The sequence below is a fragment of the Petromyzon marinus genome, unplaced genomic scaffold (assembly GCF_048934315.1).
Source record: "Petromyzon marinus isolate PM22_M1 ecotype Great Lakes invasive population unplaced genomic scaffold, UKy_Petmar_22M1.pri1.0 PM_Scaffold_25, whole genome shotgun sequence".
Classification (NCBI taxonomy): domain Eukaryota; kingdom Metazoa; phylum Chordata; class Hyperoartia; order Petromyzontiformes; family Petromyzontidae; genus Petromyzon; species Petromyzon marinus.
In genome coordinates this window covers 1,043,370-1,062,747 of record NW_027423224.1, presented here as the reverse complement: position 1 = coordinate 1,062,747, position 19,378 = coordinate 1,043,370, and the positions used below count along the sequence as shown (strand labels likewise).

Below are 19,378 nucleotides of genomic sequence, written 5' to 3'. Positions count from 1 at the left end.
GGAGTTGGTTTGTACACTCCTTTTGCCCTAAGCCCTTTATTGCTCCCTGTGAGTTTGTTCCATCTCCACACTGTGGGCGCCGAGGGACAGATGTGTTCGGCGAGCTGGCATGTGTGCCCGTTGAGGTTGGTCCTCAGCGGAGTCGTGTGCTTCCTCCCTCAGGTGCCACACGCCTGATGTCCCCCGAACCGCCGCCTGCGCTGTCTTCACTTGATTCGGGAGAGGAGAACCCATCGACCCGGCCTACTGCTCTTCGACTGGACAGTTGCATATTCCCCCTGGGACCTCCAGGGAGAGTGAGCCCACCTCCACTGGAGGCCCAGCCACGAGGACTCGCTCAAAAACTCTTCGGATTTTGTGACACCCATGCACACACATTCCCACACCATCAGTTGCTTGTCACACTCAGTAGGCCATATCGGTTATAGGCTGAACCTAGCCTTTGTTGTGCTTATGGGTATTCATATTCTTAGTTCTTTCGGTAAAGTCACGTTGAAGGGAAACAACAAAATAATAAAATATATATATAACAATAAAAATTCTCACGACGTTTCGACCATAACACAAACGGTCGTCTTCAGGTGTGTTGGTTTGCAAACCTTCAACGTGACTTTACCGAAAGAACTAAGAATATGAATTACTGCAGTCACGAAAGCTTTAAATCAAAACTTATGGGTATTGTTACACAGTGAGGATGGGAGTTGTTGGTGATGGAGGGGATTCCGTGCATTCGCGTTTTATATTTTCTCGTGTTGTTCTGTACATTTGTAGCTAGTGTATATATTGTATAGGTGGGCTTGGGTATTTATATGCTATTTGTTATTGTTAATTGTTGAGGCACACATAGCATTTAGTCACTTTTACTCGCTTTTTATCACCTTATTCACTTAAGCAACCATTGGAAAGATGTTCTACATCAAACCAAACATTAAACTAATTTTCAATGATATTTATCCAAATAGTGACATACCAAACTTTCATAGAAGCTTATTTCACTTCACACCTACATTTGTAAACTACCCCCCCCCGCCCCGTGCCGGTCCTCTACGTTCCACTTCACACCCCCTCCCCCCCCGTGCCGGTCCTCTTGTGCGTTACGGTCATTTTATGCTAATTCCTTTGTCAAAGTATTTTGTTTCCTCCCACACAGCTTAAAAGGACGTGACCTGGGCTGGACTGTCTTCACTCCAACGCTGTCCTCATGACAGTACGGTCCCCTTCACCTGATGAAGGCTACTTGTGTTGTGGCCGAAACGTCATGATTTTTGTTGTTTTATTTTTACCTACGTGACTTTACCAAATAGAACCAAAGAGTATGGATCCTTGCAGTCACGAAAGCTTCAAATCTAGAACTTATTCACTTGGTTAGTTTTAAGGGGGAGTTGACAGCCAGGACGGCTGAATGCTACGAATGGGGGGGGGGGGTAATGTAGTGACATCGGGAATGCCACTGTGTAGTGCCGGCCTGAGAGGCATGGCGTGCAATGTAATTACATCACCGACACCCCATATATGTGGGTGTAGTACCAGCCCTAGTGGGGCTTGGTGAGCGCTGAGTCATGGCGCTGAGTGGTACCACGCGTGGCGTGCAGTGCTGTCCTCTATAGAAGGGGTGTGAAAGTGTCAGCCATGAATGAGGTTAATGTGGACCATTGCGCTCTGGTTGACCCTGGAAGGTACATGACGGGTAAAGTCTACACAGGGGCCCCAAGTTGGGGCTAGTGGGTAGTCACGTGTCAGGGCGAGATCTTGCAATAGGAATCAAGAAGGTAGTCGTGGCCAAGGGCGGAGCCGGCCACGACTGGTGAGCATATAAACTGGGTCCCCAGAGGGACCGGGGTTCAGCTTTGCTGTTGTCTTCTGAAAGATCTACATTCAACGTCCGTGAAGAGTCACCAACACATAGGCAGGACTCAAGCTGGAGTCCTGCTCGTTGTAGCTATCCCAGAGTGTTAGCGCAGATAGCCTGGTGGTCCACCACCATAGGTTGTTATCTGGTAAAAGGGAAGTTACCCCTTCGTGTTGGTATAAATAAATTTGTTGCCTCCAAAGAGTATGTCTGCGACTCAATTGAACCGACTACACAATGGTGCAAAGGTCAGTAAAGTGACCGAGGCCACCAGGGGCTGTACCAGTATATCACATCAGATTAACAAGGGGCTCAGTAGTGGCAACAAGTTATCCCCTTCGCCTGGAATGCAGGAGATCGTGGGTTCGATTCCAACGCCTGGATATTTGGAGTTTGCATATTCTCCCCGTGGTGGCGTGGGTTTTTCTCTACGTCCTCGAGTTTTTTTTCCCTCCACATTTAGAAATATGCATTTACAGTATTTGGCTGCTACAAATTTCCATGTGATATGCCACTTCGTTGAGCTATGATTTGTGGCCAGGTTGCTTTTGAAAAACAGCTATATAGCTCAGTGGTCCTTACTTGGTACAATAAAATAAAAATCTGCCGATTCCTGGAGTTATACTATAGGAAGGCCTGGGTACCCAAGGGACCAGGTTACACCATTTGTCAGTTCAATGAAAAATCGACAAACAATAAATCCAACAAACACACCCAGTGCTGGAATGCACTGAAAAACAGTAAATGTACCAGAATGAAGCAGTACACATCTTGTCAAGTTGTATTTATACAACAAAGATAACTAAAGAAAAATAACCAAATCCACAATTAGATGTGGATGTGAAAATAAAGTAAAGCCCTTCTGGATAATGGGCACCCTATGCCCTGTCGGTCGTGTTGATTTTTACCATATTTCACCACGCCGACTAGTGCGGTTTGGTGAAGCGAGGGGGGCAGAACTGATTCATTTGTCACTCGCCTCTGGATTTAGTCCATGGGAGTGTAGTGATGTGCGCTAAGCACTGTGCAATTGGACGACCCCACATGCCCTGGGCACCCTTTCGCATGAGATATTCAAACTCAATCTATTTTGCAGGTGAAAAATTTCTGAAATAAAAATGCAATGAAGGAAAACAGAGAAACTGCCATGACACGGTGCACAGGTGTGAATTAATATATTATAATAATCAGTCACACGACTGACCATACAAGGCAAGCACACCATGGTGGTGCTCGCTTCATCCACCCAGCAACACACTTCAGCGCAATTGTTTCCCAGCGCCTATCTCGTGACTCGGTATGGGAATCGCTGCGGCGGTGTCCGCTCGTGCAGCTCCATGCGACCCACAGCAGACGAGCGCTCCCTATAGAGGATCCACGGTCGCGCGTCGTCTATGCCTACAGCACGAGCTCCGACACAAACATCCCCCATGGAGCTCCACAGACTGGTGGGGCAAGTGCTGTTATTGAGCTCCTATGAATGAAGCAGTACACATCTATGAAGGCCGCTGTGAAGTGTCGAGTCGCCCCGCGTCTCTCGCCCCTGACGCGGCCCAGTTCCCCGTGTAGCCTCCTCTGCTGTGCTCTCAGCCTCTGGCCCTTACGCAGCAGAAAGGAGAGGGGTGGAGGGGTGACGGGAGGAGTGAAAGGAGCGTTGAGGGGAGGGTTGGGGGGAGGATCGGTGGGAGGGGTGGGAGGGGTGGGGTGGGGTGGGTGGGGTGGGGTGGGTGGGTGGGGTGGGTGGGGTGGGGTGCCCCTTGCTTTCTTCGGCCCCTCCCCCCACCTCTGCTACTTATTTTAAGCCTCTGTCTGTTCATCCATCCGGCCCCTTTTTTCTTGCTTCTCTGTCCGTCTTTCCTCTTCTTACCTCTTGTGTCCCTGTATATGTATTTCTGCTATCTTATACCTCGTATTTGTTCACTCTGTCTATGCTGGTATATTCAACCCAGAGGATGAACACGAAATTTAGCACTCTTCTGAAATTCGTGGTCTGCCAGGCAAGTGTCTAACTGTGTCGTTGGCCGACTGGTATTGCATCACGTAAAATTTTCTTAGGTTTTTTTAATTCTCGTCTCTCATCTTCTTGTTGTATTTACCTCCGTGCAGTTTAACACTCTCTATGTGTTGCGTTGATGTCACCTTATGTGCTATTTGTTTTTACACCTGATGAAGATCGCTTGTGTTGCGGTCGAAACGTCGTGCTTGATTTATTTTAATATAATTTTATGGTATTTCTATATATGTGACTTTACCGAAAAAAACAATGAGTTAATCAATGGTTCTCTGTGTGAGTGAGTCTATGTGTCTCCATGTGAGTGAGCCTATGGCTCTGTGTCAGTGAGACTTTGGCTCTCTGTGTGAGTGCACTCTGTGAGTGAGTCTATGGCTGTCTGTGGGAGTAAGTGGGTCTCTAAGGCCACCACCATCTTGCTCCCTGCCCAGTGCGTCCACCTGGTTGAGCTGCAGAAGTCTATTGTCCACCACTCCAGACTGCACAGATATCCGACGTCCACCTCCAGCACAGACACCAGCAGATTCTTAAACCTGGTGGTGGAAGGACACGAGAGGGGTAATAGTCAACCACCATTACCACCATCAATACCATCATTACAACCACCAAAATCACCGCTATCGTTAACACCACCATCAATATCACCACCTCCACCACAACAATCACAATCAAAATTACAATCACAATACTCTTTGGTTCTTTCGGTAAAGTCACGTAGGTAGAAAAAATAATAGATCACGACGTTTCGATCGCAACACAAGTAACCATCATCAGGTGAAAAAATATAGCGAGAAAGCTGCTGAAACACGAAGTTATATTGGCTTGAGATAAGCTCAGCCCAAGAGTAAGTGGGCGGGGCTAGAGGTAGAATTTGCATGTAAATACAACACCACATCGTGGAAATGGAAAGAGAGACACAGACACCGAGAGACATCCACACACAGAGAGAGGCATACACAAAGAGACACACGAAAGACGCATACAAAGAAAAACACACCGGCAGAGAGAGACACCCACACAGACAGATGCAGAGAGAGATAGACAGAGAGAATTACATAATTGCCCATGAATTACTATGGTGTGACAATGCCAATTACCAATGTCAAAGGGAACATCAATGAATGGTAAATGTGGGGTAATATCCCCAGAAGAGCATGTAGACTACATTAAAAAATAAAATAATCAATCAATATAATATCACATATGGGTTCAGTTTAAAGTTTACTTATGAAAAATAATACTGAAATAATTGTGCTCCATAGGTTATGTTAATGGTAAAGTTACATAAACATCACGGAATCACTTAAGCTGACCATTTAAAAAGACATTAATTGCAAGATGTTGAGCAAAGGAAATTATTTGGAAGTTCATCTCACACCAAGTACATGTTACTATAAATCTAAATCTGCATAGTTCTCAATCAGCAAAGTCGCAAACATGTTTTACCACAAGCAAGGAGTTCGGTGTAAAGCTGTTAAGCAAATTAACCACTGCACACGGTTGTAAAGCTCTCTGCCTCAAAGACAGCACTCTACCAAGTGTCACGACGCAGCTGCACACGCCGCATGACAATAGGCGGAGTGAGTGAATCTAAGTAGACACTGACCCTGTCAAAGGGGATCCATGTCTAGAGTATTTGTGGCTGGTGCTACACATTTCTAACGTGATTAGCCATTTAGCTGATCTATCATTTGTGGACAGGTCGCTTCTGGAAAACAGCCACATAGCTCAGTGGGTCTCACCTGGTAAAATAAAAATAGTTTATAGAGTTCGTTCTGCCTCAACGCGTGTTTTCATAACGCCAATTGGATATAGCACGATGAATGTATTAGGGAACACGTTTTATGACACGGATGCTAAGTGGATATAACGCGATTGAGTCAACAGAACCACGTCGCGCGAGTAGGAATGTGCGGTTGTACGGCTGCCTGGGCACAGCGTCACACGAGGCATTGGGATGCTGCTGGATGCTTCCTGATGCTCCCCACGCGCCTCAGTCTTTGTTCAGCCGACACACGCATCTCACGCTGTTATCACGGACTGTGCATTACCCTGTATTAGTCATTGTAACGAGGGAGTTTACACAACGCGGTGTTATTCAGCAACGCAACTGCCGCGTTATAGAACACTGCAGTAAATATTGTCGCGGTGTGGAAGGAGCAATGAACGTCATCTTGTGGCATGGAAAGGCATCGCAGCCCTAGCGAGCAGCCAGAGACAAAGCCTGCACGCACGGCAAAGTTGTGATTGACCCGGGGACTATTAGCAAGTGACACGTATGGACTAATGGTTACTCTAAATGACGATGTTGACGTTGGTTAACGTGCTACAAATATACTGAACGCACATCGCATTAGCTCTGACAAATAGCGGACTTTTTTAAAGTTATCGTTTACAATGGTTAATTTGTATATCATGCCAAGTGAGTAATTTGCGTGTGGACCCTGACAGCGGCACTCAATGTCCAACTCTTGCGAATGCTCTCAGGGGATCTTTACCGTGCGCTGCGTTCACTCACTCAGCCCCAATCTCCCTGTCGTGAACTCACCACTCACCCACTCACTCACCTCACCCTTCAACTCACTCACCCTCCTCACCTATTAATTCTCCTCATTAACTCACTCACCCTGCAATCCACTCCCTCACCCCCCCTCCATCACCCAGCACTCACCGCCTGTCCGTGACCACCTCTCCCGTGCCTACAACCACAAACACCACCACCACCTCTCCCGTGCCTACAACCACAAACACCACCACCACCTCTCCCGTGCCTACAACCACAAACACCACCACCACCTCTCCCGTGCCTACAACCACAAACACCACCACCACCTCTCCCGTGCCTACAACCACAAACACCACCACCACCTCTCCCGTGCCTACAACCACAAACACCACCACCACCTCTCCCGTGCCTACAACCACAAACACCACCACCACCTCTCCCGTGCCTACAACCACAAACACCACCACCACCTCTCCCGTGCCTACAACCACAAACACCACCACCACCTCTCCCGTGCCTACAACCACAAACACCACCACCACCTCTCCCGTGCCTACAACCACAAACACCACCACCACCTCTCCCGTGCCTACAACCACAAACACCACCACCACCACCTCCTGCTGCTGCTGCTGTCGCGGTCTCCGCGTGGCGCCGCGGGTCCAGGGGGAGGCCTCGCGGCCCAAGAGCGGCGCCACGGCTCCCCCCCTCCCGCTCCTGGCCCCTCCCCCTCGTCCCTCCTGGCCCCTCCCCCTCGTCCTTCCTGGCCCCTCCCCCTCGTCCCTCCTGGCCCCTCCCCCTCGTCAATCCTCCTCCCGTTCGCGACGTGTAGTGAACTCAGCCCCGCCCCCCCCGCCCCCACCGCCCCCCCCCTGCGCGGCCCCGCTGCCCATTGCAAGAATGGCGGGAAGCGGTCGCGGGGCCTACCGCGCGCTGCCTCTCGCGTGATTGGCTCGCTTCGCGTCACGTGGGGAAGGCGGAAGAAGAGTATGGGGGAGGAGCTGCGCGGTAAGGGGCGGGGCCGTGGAGTCACGTGGTGGGCAATGATTGCCAATAAGTGGGCAGGGATGGCTGTACGTCACATCCGGTGATATAGGACACGCCCCTTCGTGACGTGCCTCACACTTCCTTCCGTCCCGCGTGCCGTCAACACGAGCTCAGCATGGCGCTGTTGACCGTTGGCGTTCCGCTCTTGGCCATGCTTGGGATGGAGATCTTCATTTATCTTCGTTTTAAGCTTTCCATCTCATACTTTTACCGCGAGACCACGACGCTGCAAACGGAGAGGATGAGCCTGCAGAATGTGGAGCTCTGTCAGAAGAACAAGACCATGGAAGTGGAGAAAGATGGTAAGCTACCATTTTCTTTGGTTCTTTCGGTAAAGTCACGTAGAATGAGAATAAAATAATAAATTGATAAAATAAAATAACACAATAATATTCTCACGACGTTTCGGCCACAATACAAGCGGCCTTCATCAGGTGAAGGGGACGAGACTGTCTGGAGGACAGCGCTGGGGTGAGAAAGCCACGCTGAGATCGCGATCTTTAAGCTGTGTGAGAAGAAACAAAGCGCCTTGACAAAGGAATTAACATAATTTAGCATTGAAATGGCTGAGTGATTAGCTTGTGACTGGTCACAGAAAAGGCTATGTTAAAGTTAAAGCATACACATCCGCAAAGGCACCCCTTGACAAAGGAATTAGCGTAGAATTTAGCATTGAAATAGCTGAGTGATTAGCTTGTAACTGGTCACAGAAATAGCTATGTTAAAGTCAGAGCATATACATTCACCGAGTCACCTAGTACAAATCAAACAGGAGAATTTAGCATTGAAATAACTAGGCGAATTTAGCATTGATATAACTGAGTGATTAGCTTGTGACTGGTCACAGAAATGGCTATGTTGAAGTTAAGGCCTACACATCTGAGCTATTCACAGTAACTGGGTATACAATATATAATGAATACTATATACTGAACCAATAAAAAACACAAAAATTTAAATTACCTCAATGTTATCAATAAACTCTATATTCTCCAATCAGCTAAGCTACCAACAATAAGTCGTTATATATCACAATGCTATATGGCGAAAAATGGGTGGATTCTTACCCTCAACTTTAGCACCACGGATAGCTACGGGTCCCGTTCAGACGGACGAGTTCATCGATGGTCGGAACAGAGGAGGGGGAGAGAGACAGCTGCGAGGCGCTGTTATACTCCATGTTGTAAACCATACCATTAACCACGGTTAAGCTATCCGTGTTGCTAAAGTTGAGGGTAAGAATCCACCCATTTTTCGCCATATAGCATTGTGATATATAACGACTTATTGTTGGTAGCTTAGCTGATTGGAGAATATAGAGTTTATTGATAACATTGAGGTAATTTATATTTTAGTATTTTTTTTGGTTCATGATATAGTATTAATTATATATTGTATTGTATACCCAGTTACAGTGAATAGCTCAGATGTGTAGGCCTTAACTTCAACAGCCATTTCTGTGACCAGTCACAAGCTAATCACTCAGTTATTTCAATGCTAAATTCGCCTAGTTATTTCAATGCTAAATTCTCCTGTTTGATTTGTACTAGGTGCCTCGGTGAATGTATATGCTCTGACTTTAACATAGCTATTTCTGTGACCAGTTACAAGCTAATCATTCAGCTATTTCAATGCTAAATTCTATGCTAATTCCTTTGTCAAGGGGTGCCTTTGCGGATGTGTATGCTTTAACTTTAATATAGCCTTTTCTGTGACCAGTCACAAGCTAATCACTCAGCCATTTCAATGCTAAATTAAATGCTAATTCCTTTGTCAGGCGCTTTGTTTCTTCTCACACAGCTTAAAGGTCGTGATCTCAGCGTGGCTTTCTCACTCCAGCGCTGTCCTCCAGACAGTCTCGTCCCCTTCACCTGATGAAGGCCGCTTGTGTTGTGGCCGAAACGTCGTGAGAATATTATTGTGTTATTTTATTTTATCAATTTATTATTTTATTCTCATTCTACGTGACTTTACCGAAAAAACCAAAGAAGATGAATCCTTGCAGTCATGAAAACTTTAAATCGAAATTTAAGCTACCATTCTTAGATGTTCTGTTTGAGAGGAGACCTGATGGCTCATTGGGGCATTCTGTCTACAGGAAACCCACCCACACAGATTCCTACTTGAAACCTGATTCCCACCACCACCCAGCCCAAAAGAATTCTCTCATCAAAACTTCATACCATAGGGCTCATTGCATTTCGGACCAACACCACCTGACCAGTGAATTAAAACAGGTACACCTGGCCCTCAAAAGGAATGGTTACTCTGACCGTACCATCCGCCAAGCTGTTTCTCCCTCCATACAGAAACAACCACTTGATACTCCGGCCAAAACCATCACACTACCATATATAGCAGGCGTTACTAAAAAGATTTCAAAAATTCTAAACAAACACAAGATCCAGGTCCGGTTTAATACTGTACACAAAATTCGTGATCTGATCCCATCCGTGAAGGATGGCATTCCTGACTTACAGTACCCCGGGGTTTACAAATTGAGTTGTACCTGCGGTGATTGCTATATCGGGGAGACAAAGCGACATGTCTCTGACCGAATTCGCGAGCACAAATCAGATTTGAAACACAGCAAAACGAATTCTTTGCTGATCACTGTTACAACCATGTGGGTGATCACGATATAATTTTCTCCGATACCAAGGTTCTTTGCAAACCCACGGGTTTTTATCAGAGATTTGTTCACGAGGCAATTCAGATCTACAAACACAGACACAATTTCAACCGAGAAGTTGGTTTCAAATTAAGCAACCATTGGAAAGATGTTCTAAATCGAACTAAACATAAACTCATTTCTGTGGTACAGTATATTTTTCAAGTAGTGGTACCCCAAACTTTCGCAGCTCTCAGCTCCCCCCCCCTCCCGCTCCTGGCCCCTCCCCCTCGTCCCTCCTGGCCCCTCCCCCTCGTCCCTCCTGGCCCCTCCCCCTCGTCCCTCCTCCCGACTCGCGACGTGGAGTGAACTCGCCCCCGCGCCCCGCGCCCCACCCTGAGCGGCCCCGCCGCCCATTGCAAGAATGGCGGGAAGCGGACGCGGGGCCGACCGCGCGCCGCCTCTCGCGTGATTGGCTCGCTTCGCGTCACGTGGGGAAGGCGGAAGAAGAGTATGGGGGAGGAGCTGTGTGGTTAGGGGCAGGGCCGTGGAGTCACGTGGTGGGCAATGATTGACAATAAGTGGGCAGGGATGGCTGGTACGTCATAGTGTACGTCACATCCGGTAATGACGTCACGATAAATAACACGCCCCTTCGTGACGTGTCTCACACTTGCTTCTGTCCGCGTGCCGTCAACTCGAGCTGAGCATGGTGCTGCTGATCGTTGGCGTTCTGGTCTTGGCCATGCTTGGGATGGGGATCTTCATATATCTTCTTTTTACACTTTCCATTTCAGACTTTGACCATGAGACCACGACGCTGTCTACGGAGAGGATGGGCCTGCAGAATGTGGAGCTCTGTCAGAAGAGCAAGATGCTCCGTCTGGAGCTACAGCATCAGCTGGAGGAGTTCATGGAGAACCGAGAGGCTCTCCAGAGAGAGATCAGGAGCCTGGTTCAACAGCTTAAAGAGCGCCAGTTGGAGCTGGAGCCCACGAGAGTGCCTTGCAGGGAGAGCAAGTCTCTGCATGCGGATTTTCTCCGAGACTGCAATGCAGCACAGCGGCAAATGTCGCTGCGCTGTGAAAACGAAGATCTCCGGAGGTCGCTGCACGCCCACCTGAGGAAGTTGAACTTCCTGAATCCGCAGAGAGGGCAGGAACAGTTTAGGCTGCGCGGGAAGCTGGTGCGTCACGAGGACATGTGGCATGGGGAAAAGAGGCTGCAAGAAGAGAACCTGCATCTCCGTAGCCAGCTGAAAGAGCTAATATGGACCGTGTCTCAAATGTACAATGATGCCACCACCACCGACGCCACTTCCACCGCCGCTGCCACAGCTTCCACCACCGCAACCGTTTCCACCACCACTTCTGCCACCACCACCAAGCCCAAGAAGATGAAGAGATTTAGCCATTGGTTCCGAAAATTGCTGAAGCGCAAGTCGGCCATTTAAAAATATTGGGGAAATTGTGAAAATGACACCACCCTAATTAAAACATTACTCAGAAAGACAAACATACCCCATAGAACATCAACAAAGTCATATATAAGACAAAATATCGTACATTTGCATGCAACACTCTAATAAATACTGTATTGTGAGCAAAACATAAAGTTACTTAAATGGAAAAAAAATCTGTTATTGTCACTTACCTTTAGTCAGGATGCCGGTCTGCTTGTCGGGAGGGGGCGTAATGAGTCCCTGCACACACGGGGGCGGTGGGAGGGGGGTGAACGTCCATACACACACACAACAGCGACAATCATCCGCTGTATAGCCTTACCAGAATGTTGGGGCAAGCGCCTATGAAGCTCTGAATGGCACACGGGGTGAATGGCCAGCACCCTGCCCGGCTGCCTCTCTTTATCTCTCCATACACGAGACTCAAAGGCGTACATGCGTCCGTGCACACACGCACAACAACAACGCGACAACCGTCATTCACCCCTAAGTGGCAGTGACATCACCACAGCACTTGTGCAATGCTCGGTGCATTTTGAGGCCACGTGAAGTGTCGAAGGCTGGCTGGCAGGAGGTCATGTAATAGACGCAGGTGCCATGGATTGACTTAGGAAGATGATGGGCAGATGCAACAGCCGTGCTCCCCACTGTGCCAACTTTATTTGTGTCAGTTGTTTGGCGCTCTGCTCGTTGTTTTGAGACTCGCTCCTCTGCCCTATGCTGTTGCTGGAGGGCAACTGCCTCCACCTCCCCAGCAGCGCCTTTCATGAACCTCCTCCACAGAAGCCGATCGTGACACTGCTGATACCAGTCATCAATAAGTCCAATCAGCTCCACATCCTTCTGCACCACATCAGTCCATCTCTTCTCTACCCCGTACCACGCCCATTTAGCACCATCTATCCAGCCAAATTGAAGCTGCTTGGGGATGCCGTGACTGCATACAGACTGCATGACACAATCAACGCAGCCTCGCTTGCTGGAGGAGCCCACAGATGGGCATTTGTCCAGATATTCTAGGAATCTGTGAGCTTACAAAGTCCAGTCTGGTTAAACCCTGAATAGATCGTGGGCAAGCTAACCTTAACGTTCCTTTCGAGAGAGATAAGGGAGGGTATAACTGTGGCCGAGAAGACATGAAGATTTTTATGGAGTGACATGCCAGGTAGCTTCCACACTGTTGAGCAGCTGATGAAAATATAATGCTGCTCGAATTATTTTAAATGAGACCTCAGCTCCCAAAACGGACTTGATCATCAGCACACTGCCCAATCCACTCTCTCCTCAGGTGCCCCAAATACATGAGGAATTGAGGAAGGGAGCATTTTTATGATGTAAAATACCCAGGGAGGTGATTTGTTTTCGTGGGGCTGATGGTAACGGCCCATATTTTAGTAGCATGCTTCATGTTTAGCTGTAGTGTCTCCAACTTCTCCTTAGAGTGGGCAGTAATCACCAGATCATCCGCATTCATAATATGGTTTAACAATAGAGAGCCATACCATGACCGGCTCAGGCATCGATCAGCCTCCCATTATATCTGTACCAGAAATTCTACTGGTACATCCATGGAAATCGTCTCAAACTACGTAGTCAAAGAAAATGTTCAGTCGTGTAGGGGGCAGAGGACATCCATGTCGCACATTACTCACACATTCTATCATCCCTTAGCTCCATTACGTCGATTTTTCACGAGACAGCAGTTGTCTTTCTATTGTTTATATATGCTTTATCGAAAGAAGAAAATAGTATATTTGCTTTAATTACTGTAACTCTGTGTTTTATTTAGCTTTGGTAATTGGGTGATCCAGGTCTCTCTTGCAAATGAGACTCATCCTGGTCGCTTTAGTTCTCGCCTTGTTCAACTCAATAAACTCGTACTCACTCCATTATGAACTCACCCACTTCCTTAAATCTATGACTCACGTAAATACTCCCTCTCTCTCCTCATGAGTCATATATTTACCTGATCACACAATCACCCGATCATTCACTGTGTCAACCTCACTCACGCACTTTTTCATGCTCTCAAGAATGACCCACCCATTCTATCACTACATTCATCATCATCCCCTTCCCTCATTGACCCACTGGTAAAATTAAAATACTCGACAGCAACAACACGTGAGATTGTACTCAGGCTTACACTCACATGTGTAAAGAAGCTCCTTTGCAGGTTCCATTTGATAGATGATTTATTTCACGATAACGTATTTACAACGCAAGAGTACGACTCACACGAACCTTCCCCCGTACAGTAACCTGTACCTGTTTCAACCCATCTCCACTGCCCCCACTATAAACTTTGCCATCCAAGAGGAGTGAAGTAGAAGACAATAGAGTCTGCTGAGAGAATCTACCGGGGAAAACTTCTGGAAGTTACCAGGGCGTGGCCGTGCGGGTATATAAGGGGGAGCGTGGCCCGCAAATGGGGTGATGCCTTGGGGACTGAAGAACAACTGCAGGTGGACGACATCGGGGCCGACTGTTGGAAACCAACATGGTGGAAACCATCAAGAAAGACTGTTCGAGATTAATCTACTCTATTAGAAACCACCGGGACTGCAGATAATCATAGCCTTGTGCAACGTGTGAGTCGTACTCTCACCTTGTAAATATGTTATCGTCGGGAATAAATCATCTAGAAAATGAAACCTGCGAAGGAGCTTCTTTACACATGTAAGAATGCAGGACATGCTTTACCAGCAGCCCGTTTTTGTCTACAACAGACCTATGCACACGATCTTGAAAATGGCATTTGATTAGGATTGTCAGCTGCAACCCATTCTGAAATCGTCCAACTACCAAAACCCTTGTCTGCATTATACCTAAGACTTTTGACTTGTACATCTCGTAATTTTCAGACGACGCGTTGACCAACGTGGCAATGTTATTTTCTCATTTTATTGACAGTAAACAAAAAACATGGCATAGTTTTTAATTTCCCTGTTAACTTGTACATACGAGTGGAACGGTGGCACAATGGTTTGTGCATGGCACTATGAATCAGGCCACTTGAGTTTGATTCTCAGTTATAGTCAACATCAAACAAACTGGCCATGAGCCTTTTCGTTATCAACCCACGTTGAGAAGCATGATGGCGTATGGTGAAACAATCTCCATGACTGATCCAGTATGGGAAGACTTCACCCATGACAATGGTTATACATTTATCATTGTTTTTGTTGTGTATTACCACAAAAGGAGTAACTTCATACCTGTCAGCTAGCCTATATATACTCATAGATAAACTTTTGCCTAAACACCACCATTGGGATGAAGCTGACTTGGTATCTTCCATACTCTTTGGTTCTTTCGGTAAAGTCACGTAGGTATAAAATAAAATAAATCACGACGTTTCGGGTGCAACACAAGCGTCCGTCATCAAATGGCAAAGCATGATCTGCTGTTGAGGCAGAATGTTTAAAAGAGTTTGAAATGGGTGTAGCCCAAGGGCCATAAATAAGTGGGCGGGGCCAGTGATGTTAATGTGAGAAATTAGCATGTAAATGTAAGAACGGAGAGCGGCCTCCTCGTAGAGGGCATGAAAGTGGCTATGTTAATGTGAGAGATTAGCATGTTAAAGTAATATCGAAGAGTGGTGGGATCCAAAGGCATGAGAGTGCAATCCAAAGGACATGTAAGCATGAGAGATCTAAGAGAGAGGCATAGAGAGAGACACAAAGAGTCGGAAATAACAGCTGACATAGGCAGGTAGGATGGAAATATCAGAATCATAAAGAAGGTACACCACTCTGTGCTATCGTCTCCACCAAAGAGTATGAGACCCTGCATTCATGAAAGCTTTAATTTAAGATTATTCCAGCAAACTTTACCGTCTTCTACCTCAAACCTTCCCTCGTACGGTACCATGCACCTGTTTCCACCCATCTCCACTGACACCATTATAACTTTTGCCATGTACAGTACCCTACATCACCCTCTTCTGCCCATAAAAATATCTGTCCCGGCTACAACTCTAATTTAACAGGTCCCTGCAGGGTGGGCTGGTAGGAACATTGGAATTTTGCGCAATTTTATTTTTACACCCCAATAGCACGAGATTTCACTTCGTTAAAGTATTGAAAGGGGACGGACGGACGCATTAATCTATTGCAAGCTGGTACACTCATCTATTGCAGGCTGGTACACTCAGTTTACAACTTCGTTCCTACCAGTAATAGGGAACTCTATGTGGGAATCAATGGGATCGCACACGGGATTCAGTGATGTGGGCATGGAGTACAAAACATTTAACCTCTGGGTTAATGCTTAACATAGGCGCTTGAATCAAGGGGGGGAAGGCATTACAACCCAACTTGACCATTCAGTATCATCACCAAACTCTTACGTGGGCTGCCCTATTGAAGGTGTACATTCTTAGGCAAACAATACGCAACATCATTAGCCCTACATTTACAACAAGCCATCAATATGTACTGTAGGTGTGGTCGAGCAGCACATTCGACCCGGTGACACTCCTTATCGGCACCTCTCTAAATTAGTCCGTCGGCCTCCCTCATCGTGGCCATCTTCATTCCGGTCGATCCTGAGAGGAGAGTGCGGGGGCAGTATTTCTGTGAGGAGGATGCTCCCCTCCCTGGCATTCATCACGACGCCCCTGGACACGGCTTTGTGAGCCTGAACGATCCCTTGTGACGTCAGTTCTCTATATGGTTTAGGGCGACTCGGATTAACCACCCATCTCTGGCGTCCCATTTGGATGCGAACACTTTGCGGGCAGAGGATTTTAACAATTCCACAGGGCTTTGCCAAGGATGGTGTAGTTTGGCGGATTTTCTAACCCGGACCTCAGGACAGTGTAACCAGGCCCGATCACCCTGTTCAAAGGGTACAGGCGTCTCCGTTCTTTTCCGCAACCGTTTGTTTGCTATTTGCGATCTGCTTGACTCTGCTATCGCGGCTTCACGAGCTTCACAGAGCTTTTTTAGTGGGAGTTTGAGGGAGGCTGGCGACGACACAACTTTAGCAGGGAAAGCCACCAGTTGGTCCTCAATAAGTGGCTCAGGGTCTCTCCCATACATCAAAAAGAAGGGGAAGAGCCCGGCCAATGCATGTGGCACTCTACAATATGCTCCTAGGATCCCTGGGATGTGCAAGTCCCAGTCCATCTGATCACCATTTACAACATGGCACAACATTGCGGACAGCGTGCGGTTAAGCCTATCTACTTGTCCATCACACTGCAGGTGGTATGGTGGCGTTCGAATTTTCTTAGTGCCCACAATATTACAAACCTCTCGCAACAGGTTAGTAGAAAAATTCTGACCCTGGCCTGTTAGACGTTTCTCAGTAGGGCCCTTGTCCAATACATAGCCATGGAGAAAGGCTTCTGCTATTATTGCAGCCGTTTGGTCATGTATCGGCCATGCAACGAGCCAGTGTGTGCAATACTCCATCCCCTCGAGCAAATATTTATTTTATCCTTGCTGTTTTAGGAAATGCACCCAGGATATCAAACGCTACTAGTTCGTTTACCCTCACCACTGCGATCGACTGCAGTGGAGGCTGCATAGGATGGGGAGCAGGTTTCCTTTTTGCACACTCCTGACAATGATTACCTGCTCGCGTACATCTTTTGACATCACTGGCCAAAAATATCGAGCCTGCAGTGTGAGCAATGTGTTTCGGTGGCCCAAGTGGATTTGTTGTTTGGCGTGCACTTCTAGTAGCAACTGTTTTTGCTTGACATCACCTGTCTCGGCGAGTCAGGGAGGGTCGGTTTACACCATGCTGCTCCTGTCGCTGCTGCTACGACCGATCTCACTAACTTTTTCCACTTAGCCCGAGATGTTGGCCCAATTTTCCCTGTTGTTTCACTCCAGGTCGATGTGATCGAGTGGTGTGCTAGTGATGTTGGTGATGAGGGTTTTGGAAATGAGGTGCACGTGTGATCTGGCTGGGTGTACAGGCGACACGCCTGGGTGTTTCTTGGTTGTCTCGGGATGACTTCCCCTCGGCAACCTCTCGCGATGTGGCCCGACCTCCCGCAGTGGTAGCAGTACATCACCGCATGGTCCTGAATTCCTCCATGGTTGTGCCATGGTTGCTGATGCTGTAGTTGACACCTTGAATCGTTGAACCCCTGGATGGCCACAGCCATCTCTTCCAAGTTCGCCTGCAGATCACCCTCCATGCTGGGCATTGCGGCGGTCCCTGTTGTTGCTGTCCCTGTTGGCTCCATTGGTCCTCCTGCTCCTCCATTCTCCATCACCCTTGTCACATGGGCTGCTACTTCACATGGTGCCCTGGGATCTGTGTGTGCCCAGAGGCATTTAGCAAACTACATTGAAGTTTGCTCACTCTCTGGCAAAATCGGCAAGGTAATGCCACTTTGATAGAGGAGAGTTAGTAGCCGCTCCGCCACTAGCACGTCTCAGGTTGTCATGTCCATCCTTGGAAATGCCACATCTGCAACCGCATGCAAGGTACTTCTATAAGCCATCAGTGGCTCGCTATCTCCTCTTCTCCAGGATGAAAATTGCTGCCTTGCGCTGGACGCAGGACAGAAAACATCGGCCATCCCTTGACAACCTTGTTGGGTTGTGGCAGGTTGATTTTCCGGGATCATAAAGAAGGCCAATAGTGCTCTGTCATCCAACACCGTAGGCAGCAGTCGTAGCACTTCATCGTCAATCAATCGGCTGACTCTGACAGCTGCTTCAAATCTTTTGATGAATGCAATCCAATCGCCTCCCGTATTTTTATGCATGGTGGTCAAGGTCTGTTGAACAGCTTCTAGTTGTGGTTGAGTCATTTGATTGGTTCCCGCCTGCTGCTCGACGGGGGGAAGCGATGGCTGCTGCCCTATGGCGCTTTCTCCTCGCCATTGCGGTCCATGGTGGAGATGGATCTGGCTTCAGCCGCGCACTACCTGTTCCTTCCTCTTCTCTTTTCTTCATCATCGAAATTATCAGTCGATCCACCACTGAGGTAAGGTGGTCCAACCTGTCCAACAGCTGCCGCCAATTTTCTTTGTTCGGCGATGCTGGTTCTTGGGTCTTTGGCAGAGCATCCACTTCCATCGGGAACTTGGCTGCCAACGGGGTCCGGCTCTCACTCCCGCCATTTGCCGAGTCTCAAAAACCTGGAGCGCTTAGGGTTGATAACTCGTCCTCTGCAGGAGCTCGTCGGCGGGTCTTCCTTCTTGAACTTGTAGACTGTATCCCACCACTGCCACCAGAAGCTTCTTTGCAGGTTCCATTTTTGAGAAGAGAGTGCAACTCACACGCTTCACAAGGGTATGACTATCTGCAGCCCCAGTGTTTTCCACTACATTCATCTCGAACAATCTTTCTTAATGGTTTCCACCATGTACAACAGTCGGCCCCGATGTCATCCACCTGCAGTCGTCCTTCAGTCTCCGAGCTAGCGCCCCAATTGCGGGCCTCGCTCTCCCTTTTCTACCCACTCAGCCTCGCCCTGGCAGGTTCCAGCAGTTTCCCTGGTACATTCTTCCAGCAGACTCAACCGTCTTCTACTTCCTTTCTCTTAGATGGCAAAGGATATAGTGGTGTCAGTGTTGATGGGTGGAAACAGATGCAGGGTACTGTACGAGGGAAGGTTCATGTGAGTCGTACTTTTGCGTTGTAAATACGTTATCGTGAAATAAATCATCTAGACAATCTAACCTGCGAAGGAGCTTCTTTAAACACGTGAGTGTTAGACTGCGTATTTCCATTTTACCAGTGGGTCAATGAGGGAAGCGGATGGTGAGTAAGGTAGTGAGTGATGGGATGAGTAGGTCGTTGGTGAGATTGTGAAATAGTGCGTGAGTGATGTTGGCACAGTGAATGATCAGGTGGTTGCCTGGGTTATCAGGTCAATAATATGACTCATGAGGAAGGAGAGGACGTATTTATGTGAGTCAT

General features: G+C 47.8%; 1 protein-coding gene and 1 long non-coding RNA gene across 2 annotated transcripts; one reads left to right on the top strand and one right to left on the bottom strand.

The window, feature by feature from the left end:
* Nucleotides 1-3,007: 3,007 nt before the first annotated feature.
* Nucleotides 3,008-4,433, bottom strand: LOC142923010 (uncharacterized). Its single transcript, XR_012940471.1, has 2 exons — nt 4,301-4,433; nt 3,008-3,448 (listed from the first exon to the last, which is right to left on the bottom strand). It is a non-coding gene; the product is annotated as an uncharacterized LOC142923010 (long non-coding RNA).
* Nucleotides 4,434-7,461: 3,028 nt separating this feature from the next.
* On the top strand, nt 7,462-13,375 carry LOC142923033 (uncharacterized). Its single transcript, XM_076063962.1, has 2 exons — nt 7,462-7,715; nt 10,822-13,375. Exons 1-2 carry the CDS (start codon nt 7,529-7,531, stop codon nt 11,475-11,477), a joined length of 843 nt encoding a protein of 280 aa, XP_075920077.1. The 5' UTR covers nt 7,462-7,528; the 3' UTR covers nt 11,478-13,375.
* The last annotated feature ends 6,003 nt before the right edge of the window (nt 13,376-19,378 follow it).